Consider the following 25208-nt stretch of genomic DNA (forward strand, 5'->3'; position numbering starts at 1 on the left):
TCTAGTTTTCTGGGATTTTTTTTTTTTAATATTTGTCTATGTCTTGCCTATATTATATCTGAGCCATGTACCCAGACCCAAAAGTAAAATTCTTTAATAGCAAATAAAGGCCGGGCAGCGGTGGCGCACGCCTTTAATCCCAGCACTCGGGAGGCAGAGCCAGGCGGATCTCTGAGTTAAAGGCCAGCCTGGGCTACAGAGCAAGACCCAGGAGAGGCTCCAAAACTACAAAGAGAAACCCTGTCTCAAAAAACCGAAAAACAAAAACAAACAAACAAACAAACAAACAAACAAAAAAAAGCAAATAAAGGCTGTGACTTTTGGAGTCAAATATTCAGTCAAAATATCCAGATATAGGATTATATCCATTTCTAAATTTAGTTGACACATAAAGCACCTATATTTTAATATAAACGTACATCCTTAATAAGTCAAGTATAACATAGCAATATCAGAGTAAGACTCCTGTCCACATCCATGTTAAGTCTGACACTTATGCTCTTTGTAGATCTGCTGAAATGAGAACACGGCAATATTTCAAGTTTTATCCTGCCCTGAAAAACAGCAGCAATGCTTGCAAGAGTATGGTGGCACAAGAACACCCCAAGACGACATTGTTTTAGCCTGTCCCAACTTGGAATGTGAAGAGACAGGAGGCAGGAAGACTGTGGCAAGTTTGAGGCTAGCCTGGCATACACAAGTTCCAAGCAACATAGCAAAATACTATCAAAAGACCAAAACTGAAGGATGGTCTTTTCACTCAGTGGCGGAGTGTTCAGTGCAGGGAGCCCTGGGTTTAATCCTAACACTACATAAACCAGGTATGGTGGTGCCTGTATCCCAGCACTAGGGATTTGGAGGGTCAGGAGTTCAAGGTTATCCTTAGCTCTACAGTTTGAAAGAGATACAGGAAACCCAGTGTGTTTGAGGGGGGTACATGCAAAGACCAAAAATGTGGGGCACAGTGGTGCATACCTATAACTGAGCACTTGGGAGTTTAAGGAAGACCAGAAATTATTCTCAACTACTTAGTTCAGGACACTGATTCTGTCTCAGAGAGGAGAGAAGAGAAAGAATGGGGCCGGGCAGTGTTGGCGCACGCCTTTAATCCCAGCACTTGGGAGGCAGAGGCAGGCGGATCTCTGTGAGTTTGAGGCCAGCCTAGTCTACAGAGCAAGATCCAGGACAGGCACCAAAACTACACGGAGAAGCCCTGTCTCAAAAAAAAAAAAAAAAAAAAAAGAATGGGAATGGAAGGAGAGCAAATATGATGAGTCTGAAGCCAGGTGAAGTGAAGCCAGGTGAAGTAGTATGCTTCTGTAATCCTAAAACCTGAGACCTGAGCGGAGGCTTGGGGTTCAAGCCAACCTTGTTACCCAGCAAATCTGAGGGCAGCCTAGACTACAATGAGTCCCTGTCTGGAGAAAAGCAAACGAATGAACGAACACCAATTCTGAGTCCACAAAACCTAAACCAGCAAAGAACTCACAGAGCAGCAAGGCATCAACAGGTTACTGTTTACTTCGCCCTTCCTCCAGGCTCAATTAAATACGGAAGTTACTGGCTCTATGATTTGAAATCTACAAACTGGCTTGCGACTGGATACAGTCCCTTGGAAAGTGATCAAGAAAACTTTTGTTTGAGTTGAGAATATAGCAGACTGGCAAGAGCTCTTAGCTAGCGTGTACAAAGTCCTGGCTACAGTTCCTAGTGCTATAACAACACAAGAAGTTTTTGGTTGGGTATAGTTTCCCATCCCAGCACTCAGGAGGCAGAGGCAGGAAAGTCTCTGAGTTGCAGGCCAGCCTGGTTAACATAGTGAGTTCAGAACCAAAAAGGTTTGTTTGGGGAGGTAAAAACCCACAGCAGTGTGTCAGCTCTGCTACTACTCCACCACCATGTCCTGAGAACACACAATCTAATCTCTGAGGATGTTTCCTCACGTGCAAAATTAAGGGCAATGAACCAAAAAAGCTGAATATCGGGGTGATAAGGTATGCTGATTATCTTCAACTGACCATTACAAGGCAAACGTGCTAAAATGCCACACTATACACCTCAATTATGTGTAACTATTAGATGCCAGTTAAAAGATCAAACCTAAGCTGGGTGGTGGTGGCGCATGCCTTTGGTCCCAGCACTGGGGAGGCAGAAGCAGGCAGACCTGTGAGTTCAAGGCCAGCCTGGTCTACAGAGAGTTCCAGGGCAGCCAGGACTACAGAGAAACCCTGTCTCAAACAAACAAAATTGTATTGAAGTCACCTGGAAAGTGATCCAGAAAGGCTATAGCTGAATAAGTACAACACTTGGCTATCACATAAAAAGCCCTGGGCATGGTCCCTAGTACTGCAAAAAACAAAAAGGTTTTCAAGAAAAAACCTTTTGGGCTAGAGCGGTGGCCTACACCTTTAATCTCAAATTGACTGGGGAGGCAGGTGATTTTTAAGAGTTCAAAGCCAGCCTGGTCTGCATATCAAGATCCTGTCACCTGCCTCTGCAAAGGTAAAATAGAAATCTACCTTGCATGGCTGTTGTATATATGGGAAATGATTTTCATCAAGTACCCTCCACAAGAGCACTTGTTCGGTAAACACCAGATACCATTTCTACCTTAAATCAAGTTCTAGTCAGATTCTGGTTGGCAGTGTACTGATCTAAAATCTTAACTCAGAGCTTAAATGCAGTCAGTGCCTCCATTTAGTCAAGTGTGAGACAAATGACTGAAATTCTAGCACTTGGGATGTCAGAGCAGGACTCTGGTTCAAGGCCAGTCTGGGTTAGATTAAGAACCTGGTTTCGCCGGGCAGTGGTGGCACTGGCCTTTAATCCCAGCACTGGGGAGGCAGAGGCAGGCGGAACTCTGTGAGTTCCAGGCCAGCTTGGGCTACAGAGTGAGTTCCAGGACAGGCTCCAAAGCTATACAGAGAAACAAACAAAACAACAACAACAACAACAACAAAAAAGAATGTGGTTTCAAAACAGCTCTCCTCAGGCCGCCCGCCCCCAAAATCCAACCCCGTGATAACAAAACTATTTGATTTAAGTAAATGTAAAGCGTATATCTTAAAAACTGGATTCTTGGGGTTGGGGATTTAGCTCAGTGGTAGACCGCTTGCCTAGCAAGTGCAAGGCCCTGGGTTCGGTCCTCAGCTCCGGAACAAAAAAACCCAGATTCTTTTCCAGATTCTGTCCATTTCAAAGGAAAACTTGGTCTAAAATTGGCTTTTCATTTCACTTTTTTTTTTTTTTTGGTTGTTCGAGACAGGGTTTCTCTGTGTAGCTTTGCGCCTGCCTTTCCTGGAACTCACTTGGTAGCCCAGGCTGGCCTCGAACTCACAGAGATCCGCCTGGCTCTGCCTCCCGAGTGCTGGGATTAAAGGCGTGCGCCACCACCGCCTGGCTTCATTTCACTTTTGCATTCCCCCCCCCCCCCCCAGCCAGAGTTTTTCTGTGAAACAGTCCTGACTGTGCTGGAACTCAGAGATCTGCCTGTCTGCCTCCCCAGTACTGGGGTTAAAGGCATGCTCAACCACTGCCGGACCCACTTTGCATTCTTTATTCAATCTCTTTCCACTAGAAATAACTGACAAGGCCGTGCAGTGGTGGGGCACGCCGGGAGACAGGGATTAGCAGAGCCGAGTTCAAGGCTAGCCTGGCCTACAGAGTTCCAGGAGCGCCACAGAGAAACGCAAGTCTCGGAAAAACCAAACACCAAAAACTGAGAGAGAGAGAGAGAGAGAGAGAGAGAGAGAGAGGGAGGGAGAGAGAGGGAGACAGAGACAGACAGAGAGAGATATCTAATAGACAAGTGAAATAAGTCTTTAATTGCTTTTAAGTGTAACTCTGTGCCATAAGAAATAACGAGTATCCACTATAAAATACAAGCTCATTTGAAAATTATTATCCTCCAAGTATGTAACTCTCTTAGTGCTTGTATGATCTAAGAAACAACTGGCTAAGCGCTTTAGGTTAAATGCTTGGAATAATATTGTGAATGCCTAGATTTGTAGTGCCAAGAGATTTAAGAGTCCTGGAGAGGGAACCCAGAGTCTTGTTCTTGTTAGGCAAGCTCTCAGGAACTACATACCCAGTCACAAGAGGCATCCTTATTAACTTCCCTTCAAAAACGTACGCAAACTGCAAATTATATGCTCGATGCAGGGAATGCAAAACTAAGCCATATTATAGTTAGCTGAAACTTTTACCAAGCAGTCTCTATATGGTTCTACTCTGTATTTAAATGAATTAGCAACCCTAAAGGGATCGTTGCTACTCAACTTTTAATCCTACAAGTGTCCGTTCCCATCCATCTGGATCTCAACCTGTAGCTAATTTCCTTCAAGAGTGGATGGCTCCCACCTAATAAACGGCCTTAGCCTGTGATCTGTGGACCAACTCCAACAAGGTCCCTTGCTTGGACCTAGGACAGAACCACCGGACTCCCAAACACTGGCCGCTGGGAAAAGGCTGCGGGGGAAGAGCGGGAAGCGAAATGGGTTCACACCGTCATCTGCCTCCACCCTCGCGTACGTATTTCGCCCTAAAAGCCTCCGATTCAAATGTTCCAGCTATAAAATTATCTGAGTTCCCCCTCCCGAAGAGCTATCAAATTGGGCGGGAGCGCTCACGAACTCTGACCCTGCGCCTCCGCAAAGGCTTAAAACCCGGCGGGTGGACGCTATCCGAGGGGACACGGTGACGCTAAAAAAGCCCCTCTCCTCCAGAAGCTCTCTCAGGACGTGCCCCCAAACGGTACTACCGGTGCCCCGCAGCCGCTTTTCAGGCTTCCCAGCGGCCTCCCCCTAGGGACTTCCTCCTCGGGGCTCCGCTAGGCCCCAAGCCCCGGCGGCCGGCGCGGCGCCCGGCCTGCAGGCCCCGCCAGGCGGCCGGTGAGCTTCTGCTCCGGCCCATTCCCGCCGCCATTTTCCGGCCACCGCCGCCGCCGCGTAGGGGGGACGATCCCGGAGGAGGAGACTGCGCAGGGGCGCACCGGTCTCGGCCGCGGCGCCCAGGGCCGGGTACGCCGGGCCCCAAGCGCCCTCGGGGTCTCTAAAGCCCCCTTCCACGGGCCGCCGCGTCCCGAGTTTGAGCCCCCTGTCGGGTCTTAGAAACAAGCCTCTCGCCTCCCCCCCACTCCAGATCCCCGCGCTTCTACTTACGCGGAAGAATCCCGCGTCCATCTTGCTGCCTCGCTCGGAGATCGCTCGCTATCCCAGTGTGCACCGCGCCGGCGCGACGGAGGGCGGGACCGGCAGAAGGGAGTCCAGCGCCGGGATGCTGCGCGCGCCTCTCCACCCCCCTCCCTCCCCCTCCCGCGGGCCTGCGGCTGCGCCTGCTCAGTGGGCCAAGAGAACGCCACGCATGCGCAAGCTCACCACGGCCTCCGTCTTTTGCAAAGAGGGGAGGAGAGTCCGGCGGCCTCAACCAATGGAAATAGGAGGGCGAGTCCGTGAGTCGTTTCTCTCCCCGCCCCCAACCCCACAAATCCTTTTGTGGCGCGTGATCAGCCTTGCTCGCGCGACGGGAGTTGATCCTTCCTTCGACCCGTAGCGGGAGGGAGGCCTCGGTTCTGGGGTGGATGGGGACGTCATGGAAGAGAAAGGTGGCCCCGGGGTGATGCTGGTGAGGCGGCCCGGTGCGCCAGTTAGGAGCCCGCTGCCTCCAGTGTTGTCATTGTGAAAGTTGAGATTTGTGTAGGCTTTAGATTGCCGGCAGGATCGACCCTGGAGTGTCTGTCAGTGCGAATGAAATCCGCGTGCTAGCCGGATGTGCGTCGCCTCTGGCGTGTGCTTGAGGTGTCCATTGGATACGTTTCTGTGCTTCAGCTGCAAAAACACGCTAAAGGGCAGGAAGTGGAAGAGGGGCAGGGCCTCCCGGATGTCCACCAAGTGCTTTCCCTCTCTCAGTAAAGCCTTCTTCTCGGGCCACCTTGTATCACTCCCTCTTTCAGACACGCTCATCTCTTTTCCTGTTTTTTTGGGGGAAAAAAAGTCTGGAAGTGGGCATGTCTGCCCTCGGAGCGTCGGGTGGCATTCGTGTGTAAACACCCGCACGTCCCTAGGTACTTTTTCCTGGGCTTCAAACTTCACACGACTGACCTTCCCACTTGGACGTCCATAGACATCGCAGACCAGCCATGACTGGGTTTATCCTGGCTATCAAAAGGAGCAAATCAATCAAAAAGCGGGGGAGGTCAGGCGGGCTCCACCGCGCCTCCCCTCTCTCTAGATGGCAGTAGCTTCCCTTTTGTTTAGGACTGACCTTGGTATTGAGAGTCCTCTTTCCTGCACATCCGGCTTCCAGGCCATCAGGAAACCCACGTGCCACTATGATGGAGGCCCAAGATCCCTTTATCTGACTCCAACTCTTGCATTAGCCCTGTAACAGATATATCCCTATTCCTGATCTTTCTACCCAGCATCCATTCTGAAGAGTGGCACTGTTAAAAAACAAAACACTTCTGCTGAAAAGTCTCCAGCGATTCCTCATTTTTTTCCCTCCAAAAGCCAAAACCGCCCTCTCTTTGATCTCTTGTGCCCCGACCCCACTCACTGCTTGAACTAACTACGTTTGCTCCTGCTGTCCAAGGCCTCTGATCTACATGGAACCTCCAACTAGAATAGGCAACAACAAAGAAACTTGGCAATCTTCAAATTTCACTCAACTGCCCCTTAGGAAGCAGGCCACGCTCCGCCCACATCCCAGTACTCTAGTCACCCCTCTTCCCCCAGCCCTTCTCACCTTCTGGTACTTGTTTAAGGTTTTTGGTTTTTTTCACCTGCCCTCGACCTTTTGTTTCTCATAATGATGCCGTCTTTCACTGGTCATTCTCTTTACCCTCCACAGCTGTCAAATTTTGACTTCTGCTTCTCTTAATACTTAATAGTGGACTGTGGTGGGACAAGCCTGAAATCCCAGCACCAGGGAGGTGAAGGCAGAGGGAGTCCAAGGATTCTGAGTATGAGGCCACCCTGGGTATAAAGAAAAACCTTGTCTAAAGTGCTGGGCATGATGATGCAGGCCTTTAATCCTGGTACTCAGGAAACAGGGGAGATCTGTGAGTTCCAGGAAGTCCAGAGCTACATAGTAGTATGCAACATGAATCTTAAATGGTCTTATTAATAAAAACAAACCTGAAGCCAGGTATTGAGGTGAATGCTGGAAGATCAGAGAAACAGAACAAGCCACAGCTACCTCACCTCGCCAGTTCCTCAGCTGATCCTGTTTCCTCAGACTGGAAGCCTCTGAGTCCTCATCCGAATGAATCTCAGCTGAACTGCTGCTAAAAGCCTAAAAGCTTAACCAGCTCTAGTTCCTGGTCCTCATGCCTTATATACCTTTCTGCTTCTTGCCATCACTTCCTGGGATTAAAGGTGTGTGCCACCATGCCTGGCTGTTTCCAGTGTGGCTTTGAACTCACAGAGATCCGGATGGATCTCTGCCTCCAGAATGCTAGGACTAAAGGTATGTGTGCCACCATTTTCTGGCCTCTATGTCTATCTAGTGGCTGTTCTGTTCTCTGACCCCAGATAAGTTTATTAGTGTTCACAATATATTGGGGAACACAATATCACCACAGTAGTACCTTCTCTCAAAAACAACAACAAAAACATATAGATATATTCTTTAAGATTATTTATTTGCATGTGTACAGCTCTGTTGTCTGCATGTATGACTGCATCACATGCATGCAGTGTCCATGGAGGCCAGAAGAGAGCATTGGATGGCTTGGAACTGGAGTTACAGATCTACCATATAGGTGCTGGGAACTGAACCTGGGTCCTGCAAGAGCAACAAGTGCTCTTAACCACTGACCCATCTCTCCAACCTTTCTTTCTTTGAGACAGGATCTCACTGTGCTGCCCTGGAACTCATGATGTAGACCAGGCTGTCCTCCAACTCAACAGAGGTCCACCTGCCTCTGCCTCCAGAATGCTGATATTAAAGGCATACGCCACTACCCACAACCCCTTGTGTTTTTAATACTGGCCCTTTGAATTACTGTCTGGATCTGTGTAGGAACACATTAGCAATTTTTCTCGTCTCCAGGGTTGATGTCTCACCCCATCTATAGCCAAAGTGATTTTCTAAGATGATTATCTGTATCCTGTCACTTTCAATTTAAAACCCTGCGGTGGCTTTCTATTGTCCTCCAGATAAAGCCCACGCTGCTTCTTTGGAGACAAAGCCCTTTATGATTTGGAGTATGCTCCCTTCTCCACCTTCACTCCATGGGCAGGTTCTTCCTAATCATATCCTTAGGCTGTGAACACTTGAGCCATAGCCCCACCCCACCCCCACCCACTCGGTCTCTGACTTTTAAGTTGAAGCTGTTTTAAACGCAGACATGTGTCTGGTTGTGAACAGGTTAGACTTGAAATGGCGGTTTTTCAGCCTGTGAATCTGTAAGCCTACAGTGACTAAGAAGTAACTGAACATAGGGAGCGCCAGGCCAGCCAGGCTACTCAGTGAAACCCTGTCTCAACCAAAGAAAAAGCGACTCAAATGTCGTTTCTTTTCTTTTTTAAAAAAAAAATGTATTTATTATGTGTACAGTGTTCTGTCTGCATGTATGCCTACTCTCCAGAAGAGGGCACCAGTTCTCATTACAGATAGTTGTGAGCCACCGTGTGGTTGCTGGGAATTGAACTCAAGAACCTCTGGAAGAGCAGCCAGTGCTCTTAACCACTGAACGAACCATCTTCCAGCCCCCAAATGTCATTTCTTCAGATAACCCTTTTCTGGCCAGCCTTACTAAAATGGTAGATGTCCTCTTCTATGAATGTTGCATTTACTTGACAGTGTTACTTATTTTGTTTATATGTTTACTGCCTTGACCATTTTTCTTTTAATTTTCTTTGCTCTGCTCTTCCATATTGAGGCTTGAACTCAGGCCTTTGTGTAGTCAGGCCAGGACTCTGCTATCCAAACTACATCTCCAGCTACTTTTAAAAGATGCTTTTGAGCCAGTGTGGTGGTGCACACCTTCGATCACAGCACTTGGAGGCAGAGGCAGGCAGATCTCCGGGAGCTCAGGAGACTGTAGAGAGAGCCTGTCTAACATTAATTATCGAAGTTGGCTTTTGAGATGGGGTGTCAGAGAGTTTTCCCAACCGACCAAACTTACTTTTTAGCCCATTGAACAAACAGGGCGACACCTCAGCGTCTTGAGTAAACGTGGTTCTAGGCTGGTACCCCACATCTGGACTGACCCACCAATTTATCTACATTCCTTCCTTCCTGTCTGTGGGTCTTGGGATATAGCGCAATGGTAGAGTGCTTGCCCCAGGTCCCATCCATAGTGCCACAAGTAAAATACAGGTGAAAAAGCTCCATGAACATCAGTGAGGATCACACATAACCGATTATCCCCAAACTTTGAACAATAAATTGTCACCTCGAAGTTTCCGTGGGTCAGGACTCGGAGTTGCTTAGGTGAATGGCTCTGGCTTAGTCTCTCAGGATGTTGGCTATGATCCACATGGCTGTAGGCAAGCAGCCTCAGTTCTTTGCCACAGTGTGCTGTCCCTAGGTTATTTCATGACGTGGCAACATGGCTTTCTTCCAGAGCAGGTGCTCCCAGAGAGAACACAAGTGTGAAAGGACCTTAAAAGACACATAACAGAGCTTTTACAATGGCCTGTTAATTACACCGATTAATCCTTTGGCAGGGAGAGGTTTACACAAGGTTCTGAACCCTGGCAGAGAAGAGCCAGGCATGGGCACATGCCTGTAATCACAGCCCCTTGGGAGACAATCCCCTCAGGACTTTTAACCACATTCTGTTCCCTTAGTTTGAATCCACTGTCCTCTCACAGCCATCTTGTTTCTTTTTGTTGTTGTTATTTTCTTGTTTACTATGTTCTTGCTTTTGTCTTATTTATTATAACAGGGTCTCGGGTAACCCAGACTGGCCACAGTTGGTGATAACTTTGAACTCTTGACTATCCTGTCTCTACCTGCCAGCTTTGGGATTACAGGCCTATATCACTGAGCCTGGCAGATGGTCCTGACTGATTAGTTGATTGATTGTGGACTGAGTGTAGCATGAATCTAAAGAGTCTTATTAATAAAAACAAACCTGAAGCCAGGTATTGGGGTGAACACTGGAAGATCAGAGAACCAGAACAAGCCATAGCTACCTCACCTCGCCGGATTCTCAGCTGGTCTTGTTTCCTCAGACTGGAGGCCTCTGAGTCCTCATCTCGAATGAATCTCAGCTGAATTGCTCAAAAGCCTGAATGCTTAACCAGCTAAAAGCTTAACCAGGCCAAATGCTTCTAGTTTCTGGTCCTCATGCCTTATATACCTTTCTGCTTTCTACCACCACTCCCTGGGATTAAAGGCTCCTTTCTGGGATTAAAGGCGTGAGTCACCATGCCTGGCTGTTTCCAATGTGGCCTTGAACTCACAGAGATCCAGAGGGATTTTTACCTTTGAAATGCTAGGATTAAAGGTGTGAGTGCCACCATTTTCTAGCCTTTGTATCTAGTGGCTGTTATGTCTCTGACCCCAGATAAGTTTATTAGGGTGCACAATATTTTGGGGAACACAATACCACCACAGATTGAGTGTAGGACCTTACACGTGCTAAGCACATTCTCCATCACTGAACTATATCCAGTCCCACCTTATCTTTTTGTATTTAACCCCCCCCTCCAGATAGTGTTTCTCTGTATAGCTGTGGCTATGTGGCTATCCTGGAACTAGTGCTGTAGACCAGGCTGGCCTTGAACTCACAGAGATCCACCTGCCTCTGCCTCCCAAGTGGCTTAAAGTCTGAAATCTTAACAGCAGATATCATGTTATTAAACAAAGCTTTTGTAAAAATCCTATTCACAAGGCGGCCAAGCATGTGGAGAGGGAGGTGTTACAAGTCATTCTCCCCTGGGTAGGATTTAGGGACAATGTGGGGAAAGGTAACTGGAGAGCTTGTCTAGGGTTTCCCTCAGTTTCAAGTAAAACTGCAACTGGATGTGGTGAGGCTCACCTTTAACCCTGGCACTCCAGAGGCAAAGGAAGGTACCTGGACTACATGGCAAGTTTCAGGCTAGCTAGGGCTATGTGGTGAGATGTCCCTATCTGAAAGTAAAAGATAGGCCGGGGCGTGGCTTGCAGTTAGGAGCATGCGCTGTTCTTCCAGAGGACCCGACACGTCACACAACCACCTGTAACTTTAGCTCCGGGGATCTGGTCCCCTCTGGCCTCTGTGGGCACCTACATGCACACGATGCTCATAAACTCACACAGGCACACATACGTACACATAACTAAGAATAAATATTTTTAGCCAGGCATGGTGGCACACACCTTTAATCCCAGCACTTGGGAGGCAGAGACTGGTGGATCTCTGAGTTTGAAGCTAGCCTGGTCTACAGACTAAGTTCCAGGACAACCAGGGGTACACGGGGAAACCCTCTCTCAAGAAAACAAAAACAGCAACAAAAGGCTAGAGATGCAGATCAGTGGCAGAGTGCTTGCCTAGCATATCTGAGGCCATTGTTTCAATCCTCAGTACAGCAAAATGGGAAAAAATTAAAAACAAACAACCCGCCGGGCGGTGGTGGCGCACGCCTTTAATCCCAGCACTCGGGAGGCAGAGCCAGGCGGATCTCTGTGAGTTCGAGGCCAGCCTGGACTACCAAGTGAGTTCCAGGAAAGGCGCAAAGCTACACAGAGAAACCCTGTCTCGAAAAACCAAAAAAAAAAAAAAAAGGAAAAAAAAAAAAAAGGAAAACAAACAACCCACAACCTAACTCGCAGGCAAAATGGCTCAGGACCCCATGTGGTGGAAAGAGAGGATGAAATCCTCTGACACACACACACACACACACACACACACGTACAAATAACGGTAAATAAATATAAAGAAATATTTGAAAATACGTGTGAAACGCAACCTGCAAGTAAACACCAAGAGCCACTAGATGGCGCTCTCCCCTCTCAGGCTAGTGGGCCTCTGTGCAGGCGGGGCTTGTTAGAAATGAGTGACTTGATTGTTGATTTATGCTGGGTTCTTGCTTTGTGTTCTTAAAGTAAGGGACGTAATGGAAGTGTAAGGCCTGGGAGTTTACAGGGCGGTGGGAGGATGGAGCAACAGGCACCCAAGGGAAGTACAACCACTTCCTTTAGGGGAGAGATGCCTCAGTGGTTAAGAGAATGAACTTGCTTCTCCCTCCCTTTAAAGATCTCCGCAGATATTACAGTTAGACATTGTTTGCATGTTTTTTGTTTGTTGGTCGGTTTTTATTTTACTTACATGAGACAGGGTCACATGTAGCCCAGGCTAGCCTCTAATTCTCTGTGTAACTTAGGATGACCTTGACCCCCTGACTCTTCTGTTCTCCACCTCACATTGGTGAGATTACACCTCACTGTAATGCTAAGATTACAGGCATGTACCCAGCTGTGTCATGTATGTTTTAAAATAAGGGCTGAGCTGGGCATAGCGACGCACACCTTTAATCCCAGCACTCGGGAGGCAGAGGGAGGTGGATCTCTATGAATTTGAGGTCCGCCTGGTCGACATAACAAGTCCCAGGCCAGCTAGGGCTATATAGTGAGACCTTTTTCCAATAATAAATCAATTAAATAAGGGCTGGAAAAGTAAGAGGAATGTCAGTGGATGAGGCAATCTGGAGATGTGTCAAGAATTCTCTCCTCCAGTCTGTGCATTTTCTCCTCTCTACTCCCATATCCTTCCCCTTCTTCCTTTCTCTTTCCCTCTCTCCTTCCACTCTTCTCCCCCTCCCCTCCCTCTACCCCCCTTCCTACCCCCAAACCCCCCCACCCCTGCTTTTTGAGACAGGCTCTCACTGTGTAGCCCTGGCTAACCAGGAGATCACAGAGGTCTACCTGACTGTCTCCTCAGTACCACTTCACCAGCCAGAAGCATCTTTTCTGTAGTGTCTCTCTCTCAACAACAGCAACTAGAGTTTAGCTAGCGTGAGATGTACAGCTTTATACTGATCTTTTATTCACTAGCTAGAGCCAGACATGATAAGCCCAGCACTTGGGAGGTTGAGGCGAGAGGATCAGGAGTCCAAGGTCATACTCAATACATATCAAGTTTGAGGCCAGCCTGAGTTACTTGAGACCCTAGGTCAAAAATAAATAGGGCCTAGAGCGATGCCTCAGTGATTAAGAGCATGAAGTGCTCTTCCAGAGGATCCAACCAAGCTTGGTTCTTAGGACCCATTTTGGGCAGCTCACAACTGCTTCTAACTCCAACTCAGGGGTATCCCATGCCTCTGTCCTCTGTGGACACTCATGTGCACATACCCATACACAGACATACCCATAACTAAAAGTAATTAAAAATAAGTAGGCAATGCCGGCGGTGGTGGCACATGCCTTTAATCCCAGCACTCGGGAGGCAGAGCCAGGTGGATCTCTGTGAGTTCGAGGCCAGCCTGGGCTACCAAGTGAGTTCCAGGAAAGGTGCAAAGCTACACAGAGAAACCCTGTCTTGAAAAACAAAAACAAAAACAATAGTAGGCAAATACATGAATAAATAACTAATTTTGTCACAGTAATAACAGGGTTGTTATATGCTGAATTGATGCCCCTCCCCTTCATATGTAAAGCCTCCGAACTAGCAGGACCTTACCCTATTTGGAGACTGGGCTTTAAAGAGGTAATTAAGTTACAGTGAGGTCATTAGGTGGGCCCTACTCTGGGATGACTGCTGGTCTGTTGTTTGAGCCTTCTGGGCTCTGGTACTGTTGTGGCAGACCTAGCAGGCTTTGGGCTCTATACCCACTTCACAGATGAATGAGGTGGGGACCCAGCAGAAGTGAGTTGCCCCACAGCCAGCATAGAAGCAGAAGTCAATTTCAGGATCTGGTCCATGGGCTTTCAAAGGCCTAACTGCTGCGGGCCGCAGGAATATATATCATAAGAACTCAGGTGGTTATGGCAAAGTCACTACCTGTAGGAATCAGGGAATTCCTCCAGAGGAAGCCAAATCCCAAGGAGTTTTTGGTGTTACTTGGCTTGTTATATATCAGCTGTCTTCTGTTATGAAAATCACGTGTGCCTTCATAGTTTTCCCAGTTGACTTTCCCCTAAGAAGGGCTGACAGTGTGGACTGATCACTCTCTGGACATACACATTCCAGGTATTTGGAGAATTGCCTCAGGAAAGGCTTTCTCTGGAATCAGATATTTCCCTTAGCCACTTTCAAGAGCTACAGGAAACACCACCCAGGTGGGCGCCCAACTTCCGAGGATAACAATGATAACAGCCCACCTGCAAGTCTCCTGACTTAAATTCCACAAGGAGACACCACCCAGGGGGTACCCAACTTACGAGGACTAACAATGATAGCAGCCCCACAGGCAAGGAGACCTAAGGTAAATTCCACAAGGAGACACTGCCTAGAAGAGGTGGACATTAAGTAATAGCTTTACACAATTTAGCTCGGACCCTCCCTTTATATACCGGGACTTCCAGGGCATGGTACAGAGAAGAGAAAAGAGAATGGAAGAACTAGATGGATAAGAACTTGAGAGGAACAAACTGAGATGGGGAAGAACTAGATTGAAGGGCTAGAAGAGAGTACCAGAGGAACGAGATAGAAGATGAGGAAGAGCCAAATGAGGAAGTACTAGCTGGGTAAGAACAAGCTGAAAAGGACCTAGATGAGGCAGAATTAAGACGAGAGAATTAAGATAGAACTTAAGAGGGAGCAATAGATAAGTATAGAGAAAAATCAAGCAAGAAAGGAGCTAGACATGAGAACAGAACTGAAGCTGTGTATAAAGGATGTTATGCCAGAGGAATTAAAGCAGGTGGACGATAGAACTCGGTGTGCTGAGATTCTATTTCCTGAAAATAGTCCTCACCATTAGTAGTTCTCTCTCCTGAGCCCCTGGGATGTATAATATTAAGGCTGGTCCCTCTAATATTATACAAGACCTAACATTCATCTAAGTTTTAGACAAACAATTGGAGGAGGAATGACAGACAGATCTTACCCTAGGGAGCACACCAGCCTTCTAGTTAGGACAAACCTCTGTGAGAGTAGGCAGAACAGGAAGGCAGAGGAAGTGACGGGACACAGGAAGGGATACTGGTTGAAGCCACTCACCGGCTGCCAGCAAGAAGCATAGCCCAACTAACGAGGGTTCCAGGCTCTTCCCCTCCCAGTGATGACCCTGCTGTGTCCTAGGAATCTCACCAGAAACACACCCTTTACAGGGAAGGACATGGACAAACCTTGTGTGTGAACATGGTGGCCCCTGGTTTCACCTTCTCAGACTTTAGTTTCATCCAAGGCATCTTCAGAGCTACTTTAATCTCACTTACCAAAAGAAAGTGAAAAGGGGAAAAAGTTTCTTAGTAACCTTTTGATACATAGCATCGAGAGCCACAAAAGATGGTATCATCTTAGCTTTCTGCTGCTGAGATAAAACACCATGCCCAAAAGCTGCTTGGGAAGGAAAGGGTTTATTTCAGCTTACAGTTGTAGTACATCAAGAAGGGAAGTCAGAGCAGGAACTCAAGGCAGGAACCCGGAGGCAGGAACTGCCGCAAGGCTGTTCGGAATACTGCCTACTTGCTTGCTCCTCCTGACTACTTTCTTATTCAACACAGGACGACCAGCCCCAGGTACACCCACGATGGGCTGGACCCTCCCACATCCACCATTAATAAAGAAACTGCCCCATGGACTTGCCTACTGGCCAATGTGATGGAGACATTCTCTCAGTTGAGGTGGTTCTTCCTGGATGACTCTAGCTTGTGTCAAGTTGACAAAACAACTAACCAGTATAGATATAATGGCTAATGCTAAAATATGCTTAATTGCAATTCTCCCTGGAAAAGCCCACACCCACACTTGGGTATGTAATGTTTTCTAAGCTCCTTTCTCTCTCCTAAGCCTCTACTTTCAGAGTCTGTATTAAAATGTCTTTAACACATTCTCCAACTCTGCTCCAAACTGGCTAGGCCTAAAATCCTTTTATGCCTCCAAGCCACAAATCCTGGTTTGACTGCGATAGACCCTAAAAGATTAGGGAACCTCCTCAAGCTGCTGGGAGTGTCTTTGTTCCCTCACCACTGACAAGAAGAAAAGAAGGCCTGAGGAAGTTTTCTCCAGCTGTGGCTCTCACCTTGCCTGCAGTGAGGGCTGTAAACTGGCAGCGACTCACATCCTCTCTGCGCTCATTTCGATATGAGCTACTGTGCTTGAAACTCTGCTCTATCTCTTTTGTCAATGCTGTTACACAGTGAAACCCTGTCTCCGAATAACACCCCCCCCCAAAAAAAAAGGAGCAGTGGTTGCTCTTCCAGAAGACCCAGGTGTGATTCCCAACCACAGAATGGATCATAGCTGTCTGTAACTCCAATTCTAGAAGATCCCATGTCCTCCTCTGGACTCTACAGGTACAAGGTACACATGTAGACAAAACACACATACACATTATATATAGTTTTGGTTTTTCAAGACAGGATTCTGTGTAGCCCTGGCTGTCCTGAAACTCACTTGGTAGACCAGGCTACCCTCAAAGTCAGAGATCTGCCTGCCTCTGTCTCCAGTGCTGGGATTAAATGGGACTAAAGGTATACACCACCATGCCTGGCAAGAGGGTATTAAATCCCCTGGAACTGGAGCTACAAATGGGTGTGAACTGCCATGTGGATACTGGGAATCAAACCCAGGTTGTCTGGAAGAGCAGTCAATGTTCTTAACTGTTTAACTATCTCTCTAGCCCCCCCTTCTTAAAAAAATATTCATTTATAGTCAGCCTTACATAGTGAATGAACATATAGCTGGCCTGCAGAGGCCAGGAGAGGGAATGAGATCTCAGGAGCTGTTGTCAAAGGTGGTTGTGAGCTGGCTTACATCAGTACTGGGAATTAAGCTCCATGCCTCTAAAAGAGCAGCAAGCACTTTTAACCACTGAACCATCTCTCCAGGCCCTCCTCACTTTTTTTTTTCCTTGAGAGAGGATCTCAGTCTGTGGTTCAGGCTGACCTCCTATTTCCTACCATCCTGTCTCCTACCTACAAGTGCTAGAATTCCAGGCATGTTGCTGCAAGCCCAGTCTTCCTGTAGACTCTTCAATATCATTATTATTGCTATTTAGATTCTTTGTCTGCTGACTCCAATGCCTGCAGCATCTGTGGATCTCTTTCTGCTGGCTGGTCTTTCTCTTCATTACAGGTTATAATTAACTGTTCTTGTTATTTTTTTATTTTTATTTTTTTTTTTGTTTTTTCGAGATAGGGTTTCTCTGTATAGCTCTGGCCATCCTGGAACCATCACTGTTTATTATTTTGCTGAACATCTTTCATCTGTATTCTATACTGAACATAGTAGAAAAAGCAGGTAGTAAAGGCTAAAGCGTCTTATTTTCCTTGGAAAAATTTTGATTTTTATTTTAGACGACAGTTAAATTACTGTCAGATCATCTCACTTTCATGAAGGCTTGGTCTTGGGTGGTGTTAGTATTGATTTAGAGCCCTAGAGATAAAAAGGAAAATGTTTTTAAAGAAGCACTATCCAGAATATTTCTAAATTTTTATTTAAAAATACACTCAAAGATCTATGAAAGAGTCTGGAGAGATGGTTCAGAAGGTAAAAGCACTTATTTATTGCTCTTGCAGAGGACCTGTGTTCGGTTCCCAGCACCCACATTGTGGTTCACAACCATCTGCAACTCCAGTGTCAGGGAATATGTCACCCTTTTCTGGCTTCCTTGGACACTGTACACATGTGTACATTTTCTTTCTTTTTGGAAGGTTTTTGTTTTATTTATTTATTTAGAAATTTACATATATATTTATTTTTGTCTTATGAATGCTTCGCCTGCATGTAAGTCTGTTTCCCATACGTGTACCTGGTCACGGTGGTCGGAAGAGGCCATCAGATCTCTTGGAACAGGAGTTACAGGCAGCTGTGAGCCCCTGTATGGGTGCTGAGAACTGAACCCGGGTCCTCTACAAGACCAGCCAGTGCTCCTACTCACTGAGCCGTCTCTCCAGCCCTGGAGCACTTTCATATAAGACAAGCACTCATACACATGAAATAAATAAATATTTTTTTAAAAAATCTATGCCATGTAACAAACTTTTGGGATGGTAAATAAAAAGAAAACCACCCTGAGGTATAGCGTTGACACACTGTGGAAAACCAGAGATAAAAAGAAAATATGAGGGACTGGTGTACAGCTCAGTAGTGAAGAACACTTACTGCTCTTACAGAGAACCCAAGTTCAGTTCTCAACATCCACATGGCTGCTCACAACCATCTGTAACTCCACTTTCAGGGGATCTGATGGCTTCTTCTGGCTTCCATGGGCACCAGGCATGCACATGGTGCACAAACATACATGCAAGCAAACACATACACACATAAAATTGTTTTTTTTTTTAAAAGATAAAATGTGAAAAGCAGCCATAAAAAAATAGGTGCACTTCAACAGGGGACTAATGATAAGAATGACATCTGATTGGAAGCCGGAAGGCAAAAGAACTACATCTTTGTTTTTTGTTTCTTGTTGTTTTTTTGAGACTGTTATGCCTGAATCATAAGCCCCCCAGAGACCACCAGGAGTCGAAGTTCATATGCAAAAGCAAAGAGCCTTTATTGCAAGCTCAAGTTTGGGCTGTCTGTCTGCTCCGACACAGCAGTTGGATCAGGGAGAGCATCAAGCTCAGTTGAAGCAGGGTTTTTAAGGAGTAAGGATTGGGGGGAGGGGGACACCGGATTCAGATGGGGGTTGAACTCCTCATTGGGCAGGAGTGGGGCAGCAGAAGTCTTGTCAAACAGGGATTGGTACTGGCGTTGCTGCAAGTGATGTAAGCTAATATTCTCGAGTGTCTAGTATTTGCTCAATTCTGATTGGTCCCCCACGGGGTACAGTGTGGCTTTTCCTGGTGATTGTAATGTTGAGGCCTAGTTCTAGTTTGTTGGTCTGCAGCCTGTCATGGCTGCACTAATGTTAAGTTAGGCCTCTTCAGAGACAGGGTTTCTCTGTGTAACAGTCCTGGCTGGCCTTGAACTCACAAAGATCCGCCTGCCTGTGCCTCCCAAGTACTGGGATTAAAGGCGTGAGCCACCATCACTCATCTAGAACTACATCCCTTCCAAGACAAGGCACCACCTTGTAGGACAAGTGGGGTGTTTCACTAGTAGGTTGTGGTGGGCTATGACCAGTGAGATGGGGATGGAGGATGGTGTGGACCTGGTGAGAAGGATTTGCTGCTGGGACTATGGCTGTGCATCACTGTGCCTAGCTTGTTTGCTTGATGATTTAAAAAGCAGTGTTGGAGCCAAGAAGTGATGAATGCCTTTAATGGCAGTTCTCGGGAGGCAGAGGCAGGTGGATCTCTGTTAGTTTGAGGTCAACCTGGTCTACAGAGTGAGATCCAGGACATCCAGGACTGTTTCACAGAGAAACCCTGTCTCGAAAAATGAAAGAAAAAAAAAAAAGAAAGAAAGAAAGAAAGAAAGAAAGAAAGAAAGACACCTAGGAAGGAAGTGAGACACACCTGAGACTGTGGGCATGGGCTTCTGAAAGGAGAGTGGCCTCTTTTTGGTTTTTAAGACCAGGTCTCATGTGGCCCAAGCCGGCCTCAAGCTCCATATGCAGCCTAGGCTGGCCTTAAGCTCTGTGTCCTCCGGTGCCTCTGTGTTCCAAGTTCAAAGCTGACAGGGGTGCACTGTCACACGTGGCTGTGAGCGTGTTGGCCAAGAGTCACGTTAAATAAGTTAGAGGAACACTCTAAAGCAGGGAAGGAGAACAGGACTGATGGCTCAGGATGAAGTGGAAAGATTACGAGGCAAGAGTGGTGAGCGGTGCTCTCTGGGTCCAAGAGGACGGTGTGTTGTGAGCTGAAGAGCATGCTGGTGCCCTCTGGGCTAGGGACAGGCATAAAGGTACAGCACATGGAACAGGCACGACCTTTTTGACGTTTGGTATTGAGAACAAAGTTGTCCAGAAAGACAACTTGAGGGAAAAAGGACTTATTTTGGCTCACAGTTCTGGGGAATTGGATGGATGCAATCCATCATGGTTCAGAAAACATAGTGGTGGAAGCAGGAAGCAGAGAACAGGAAGTGGGACCAGGCCCAGCCATTTACTTCCTCCAGTGAAGTTCTTTACCTTGGGAAGGTTCCACAACCAAGTGTTCAAACCCAGGAACCCGGGGCAGACATTTCACACTCAAACCACAACACTGATTCCACATCAGGTTGTAGATACTCCTACCTCCGTGGAATTTAAAAAAAATCCCCTTTACTCCCAATGTGCTTCCAAGGGAAGAACTGGGCAGCTACAGGGAAGCTGGTTAAATGCTAGTCTGCTTCTGTGAGGTCACTTAAGGTGGAGGGCAGCATTGTGGAAGAGCATCAGGATGAATCTAATTCTAGTGAAACATGCCTGTCATCCCACCGACTTGAGGCAAGATGATGGAGAGTTTGAGGCCAATCCAGGCAACACAGTGAGTGTAAGCCCCCCTGGGTTATAGAGAGAGACCCCCATCCCAAGTGACACAAAGGACCAAGGAGTCCAGGTGAATTTTATTCATCAGAAGATTGACGCTGATACCTGTGCTGATACAAAGAGGGTGTCCTAGCAGATACCTGAAGGTCAGCCTGTCTCCACCTGTGTCTCACAGACGTGCTGGACCACTGACCTCTGGGACGGCAGCATCTGCAAGCGGGGGCAGTTTGCTTCTTTGCCACAACACTGCTGTGGAGGGACCGGGCGTTCCAGGACAAAGGGCCACAGAGGCAGACAATGCCCCTGCTGTGTGCTCCTACCCAGTGGGCTTCAGACGACTCCTGGAGACATTTTTGTTGGGTTGCTATACACCCACAAATAACTACTTAAAAAAGAAAGAAAAGGAAAGCCAGGACAATTTGAGGGCTACTTAGAACAGGCTTTTAAAAACGAAAACACACACAGACGCGCCTGCTATGTCTTGCAATAGACTCTCTCTTGTTCGCCTCGCCCCAGGCTCGCCCACGCTCGCCCATTCTGCACATTGTGGCAGGACTCACAGCTCTGATCTAGATAGCTGTCTGTTGTCCCTGGTCAAGCACTTTTGTTTATTTAAGATTTTACTTTACTGCTAATTAGCCTCCCCGTGTGTGTCCCCATGTCCTCAATGCCAGAGACATCAGGTCCCCTGAAACTGGGGTTACTGGCGGTTACGAGCCACCTGACATGGGTGCTGGGACTCCAATTCAGGTCCTCGGGAAGAGCTCTGGGAGTTCTGAACCACTGAGGCCTCTCTCCAGCCCAGCATTGTCTTTCCTTAAAACTTTTTGTTACATTTTGTGTGTGCATGTATGCCATGGCCTGCGGGTCGAGATCAGCGGATATCTTCAGGGGTCAGTTCTTGTCTTCCACATATGGGTTCTGGGGATTGAACCTAGGTCATTAGGTCTGATAGCAAGTGTCTTTACCCCCTGAGCAGCCCCGCCATCCCTGTGCTCAAGGATTTTCTGTTGCCTTTAAAATAACGAACCACTGATGGTCCTCCCCACGGGAGCCTCCCTCCTCTATCTCCTCTGGATGTTTGCTCAGTGGAAGTGTCTCTAACCTGTGTGGCTTCCTTCTTTCTCCCTTCCTCTCCTCCTTTTCTTCCCAGGCCCCACTCTTTGACTGTCTTTCACTCTTCATCTCGTTGTTATTTCCCCTGGGGTGCCTTTCATGAGATCCCCGACTTGTCCACGTGCTTCCAGGCTGTGCTGGATGCTCCAGCAAGATCTTCAGACAGTACCTCAAAGGACCTCCCACTGTACAAAGATTTGTTCTGTGCAGTGGTAAGTTGTCTGGCTCCACCATGAGAGGTGAGTTCTGGCGGGCTCCAGGCCATGTCTGTTTTCCCCTGATGTTGACTTGCATGCAGGAAACTGGGCAAGAAAGTGAGAAGCAGCACGTGACCTGGTGGCCTTCAGCTCCCAGGCCTGGCTCTGCTTTCCTTTCTGCTGTCTTTGCCGTAATTCTGATCAACTGTAATTCTGATCAACTCAATGTCTCTCTAACTTACAAACGCCGTCTGTCCATTCCTGAGAGGGTGATGCCACAGTAAAGCAGGGAAGAGCAAGTGGTGCTGGGCTAACTAGATATTTCCTGTATGGAGAATGAGAACACACCCCCACACCCACACACGCACGAACACACCCCAGAGTCGATAATACGACCTTTGGAAGAAAATACAGGACAGGCTGGGGATGTGGCTCAGTAGGGTGGGGCCCTGGATTTACTGCACAGAAACTCAGTGTGGTGCTGCAGGTGTGCGGGCCTGTAAGCCAAGCACTTGGAGGTAGAGACAGGAGGATCTGAAATTCAGTTATCCTCAGCTGCATTGTTTTAAACCTTAAAAAAAAAAAAAAGGCTGGGGTGTAGATGAACGGTCTTGTTAAATAAGAAACACAGAGCCAATGCAGAGATGAAAGCCCAAGAGGTCAGAGCTAAAAACCTTACCCTTCACTGTTGCTGTTGTCCTCTTCAGCAAGAGACCTACTTCCTGTCAGTTTGTCTTTTTTAGAGACTTTCTGTTCTGCCTTCTCATTGGTTATAAACCCAACCACATGACCTCCTCGTCACTGCCTGTCTGTACAGACCTCCAGGTCTTCTATGGTTGGTATTGAGATTAAAGGCGTGTGTCTCCATGCTTGAACACACAGAGATCCGCCTAGCTCTGCCTCCCAAGAGCTGGGATTAAAGGCGTGCACCACCACTGCCCTGTTTCTGCTATGGCTTGCTATTAGCTCTGACCCCCAGGCAACTTTATTTATTAACATACAAATAAAATCACATTTCAGTACAATTAAAATATCACCATACTGGGAAGATGGCTCAGTGGATAAAATGTATTTGTGATGCAAGCATGTGGTCCTGAGTTCGGATCCGAAGCGCCAGTATAAAAAGCTGCGCATGGCTTCTCACCCTTGTAACGTCAGCACTGGAGGAAGACGGAGACAACAGGGTCTCCTGGGCTTATGGGCCACCAGCACAGCCAAAGGAATGATGAGCTCTAGACTCAGTGAGATCCTGCCTCAAAGGAAGAGGACAGAGAGCATCACCAGCCTCTGGTCTCCACGATACCTTCGTGAGTGAGCAGCTTGTGCACAGGTGTGTGTATCCACAGACACAGAGAGAAAAGAGAAAGAAATCTTCACTGTATCGGGGGTCAGTCTCGACTTTTATAATAATCCACGAAGACGTCAGACTTTTGTTTCCAGAATCAACATACAAAAGAAATTTTCGGCCGTAACTAAGCGGGATGACGACAATGATGATTTTATCTGAAGCAAGGTCTTCCTCTGCACCTCAGCTTGGCCTCAGCTTGTGGCAGTCCTTCTCCCCCTGACTCCTGAATGCTGGGATGACAGGTGCTTCCCATTGTGCCCAGCTGGATTTCGTTTATCTAATGTAAGGTTGGTTTAGCATATGAAATCAGTCGTCAGCGGAACTGCCTCCGAAGGTTTTCCTCTGCAAGTTGTCCTCTGACCTCAACAGGCTCACCGCTAGGTCTTCAATGTCAACTTGATCGCATTTAACTTGATTGCATTTAGAGTTACTTTGGTTTCTTTTTTTAAGAGTTACTTTTTTTTTTTTTTTTTTAAGATTTATTTATTCTGTATACAGCATGTATGACTGCAGACCAGAAGAGGGCACCACATCTCATTACAGATGGTTGTGAGCCACCATGTGGGTGCTGGGAATTGAACTCAGGACCTCTGGAAGAGCAGTCGGTGCTCTTAACCTCTGAGCCATCTCTTCAGCCCAAGTCACTTTGTTTTCAAAGACAAGCCACGGGATGGCAGATGACTTTTTTTTTCTGTAAAACTCTTTCAAATCAACATTGAAAGAGGAAGAACTGAATAAAAGAATGTTTGAATTTATAGTGATAGTCAAGTGGCCTTAAACAAATCAGGGAATGCCCCATTAGTTATCAGGGATACAAATAAAAGCCCCAGTGAAAGCTCACCGCACACACAGCAGATGACTGAAAACTCCAGAGTCTCAAAACAGCCTGCTGGGAAGGCTTCAGAGGAACCAGAGTTATTTAACTTAATGTTGTTATTATTTGGTGTCGTTGACACAGAATCTTGTGTATCTTAGGCTGGCCCCAAACTTGCTATTGAAGATAAACTTCTCAAGCACCTGCCACCACCTCCAAAATGCTGGGGTTACACGTTGCACCACTACACCAGGTTTCGTACCATGCTGGGGGATAAAACCCTAGACTTCACACATACTAGACAAGCACTCTGCCTAGTAAGCTACATCCTCAGCCAACAACTTGTAATCCTCTTGCCTCAGCTTCCCAAGTGCTGGAATTACAGGTATGTACTACATGTCAAGTTCACATGGGAACCAGAGAAGATCAAAGGCGCTGTTGGGTCCACATGGTCAGTGGTGTGTCTGGTACATGATGGGGACATAGTTTATGGTAAACATCACCTCTGGTGACTTGAAGTTCATACTGATACCTCCTACAACCCCAGTGGTTCCTTCCACTGGGAGCCTTTGGTGTTTAGCTTCAGGTGACAAAAATTCATATTCTCACACTTGAACAACTCAACAAGTTTCCTAACTCTTGAAAGATCTGGTGGTGGCCACTCACTCTTTCCCAGAGCTCACTATGTAGCCCAGGCTAGCCTCGAACTTGTGATGAACCTACTGTATCAGACTCCTAGTTCTGGAACTATACGCATGAGACACCACACCTAGTTTGAAAGGGAGTTTTTAGAAAAGGCGTTTGTTAACACTGCACATAATAGAAATGAACAACACATGCTTGGTTTAAACCTCTTTATTTGAAAACTTAGGGATTTACTATCTTTCATCGATTCCATGGCCACTTGAGGAGAACCCACCTAGGTGAGAGAGGTACCTCTCAGAACAGGAAACAAATGGGACGGCACCATCCCCAGCTGAAGTCAGGGGCCCTGTCTTCCTGTACTGAGGAGCCACTATGGGAGCCTTACTGGGTTATCTTCATTATTAAAAAGCAAAACCATAAATTGCCTTGCTTGCTCCCACCCTCCACATTCTGTCCACCTCTTTCCTCCTTCCTTCCCAAGCATAACTTAGCAAAAGAAGAGCTTCCTGTGGGCGGGAGTGGTTAGTTTTCAGGCTGGACATTCAGGCTGATTTTTCCCCCCAAGTACTGGGGATGGAGGGAAGGGCCTGGAGGAGCTGTGTCTCCAACAGCATAAGGGTTTTGTTTTGTTTTTA

General features: G+C 47.1%; 1 protein-coding gene across 5 annotated transcripts in view; it reads right to left on the reverse strand.

Moving 5' to 3' along the window:
* Srrm1 (serine and arginine repetitive matrix 1) overlaps nucleotides 1-5272 on the reverse strand; it is a 32272-nt gene extending 27000 nt beyond the window's left edge. For all 5 annotated transcript variants that reach the window (XM_059255173.1, XM_059255175.1, XM_059255178.1 and 2 more), the window contains exon 1: nucleotides 5160-5272. In XM_059255173.1, the coding sequence (XP_059111156.1) occupies nucleotides 5160-5180 (21 nt within the window). In that variant the 5' untranslated portion in view covers nucleotides 5181-5272. The remainder of the gene's footprint in view (nucleotides 1-5159) is intronic.
* Between the last annotated feature and the right edge of the window lie 19936 nt (nucleotides 5273-25208).

Source organism: Peromyscus eremicus, chromosome 2 (genome assembly GCF_949786415.1).
Source record: "Peromyscus eremicus chromosome 2, PerEre_H2_v1, whole genome shotgun sequence".
Taxonomy (NCBI): Eukaryota; Metazoa; Chordata; class Mammalia; order Rodentia; family Cricetidae; genus Peromyscus; species Peromyscus eremicus.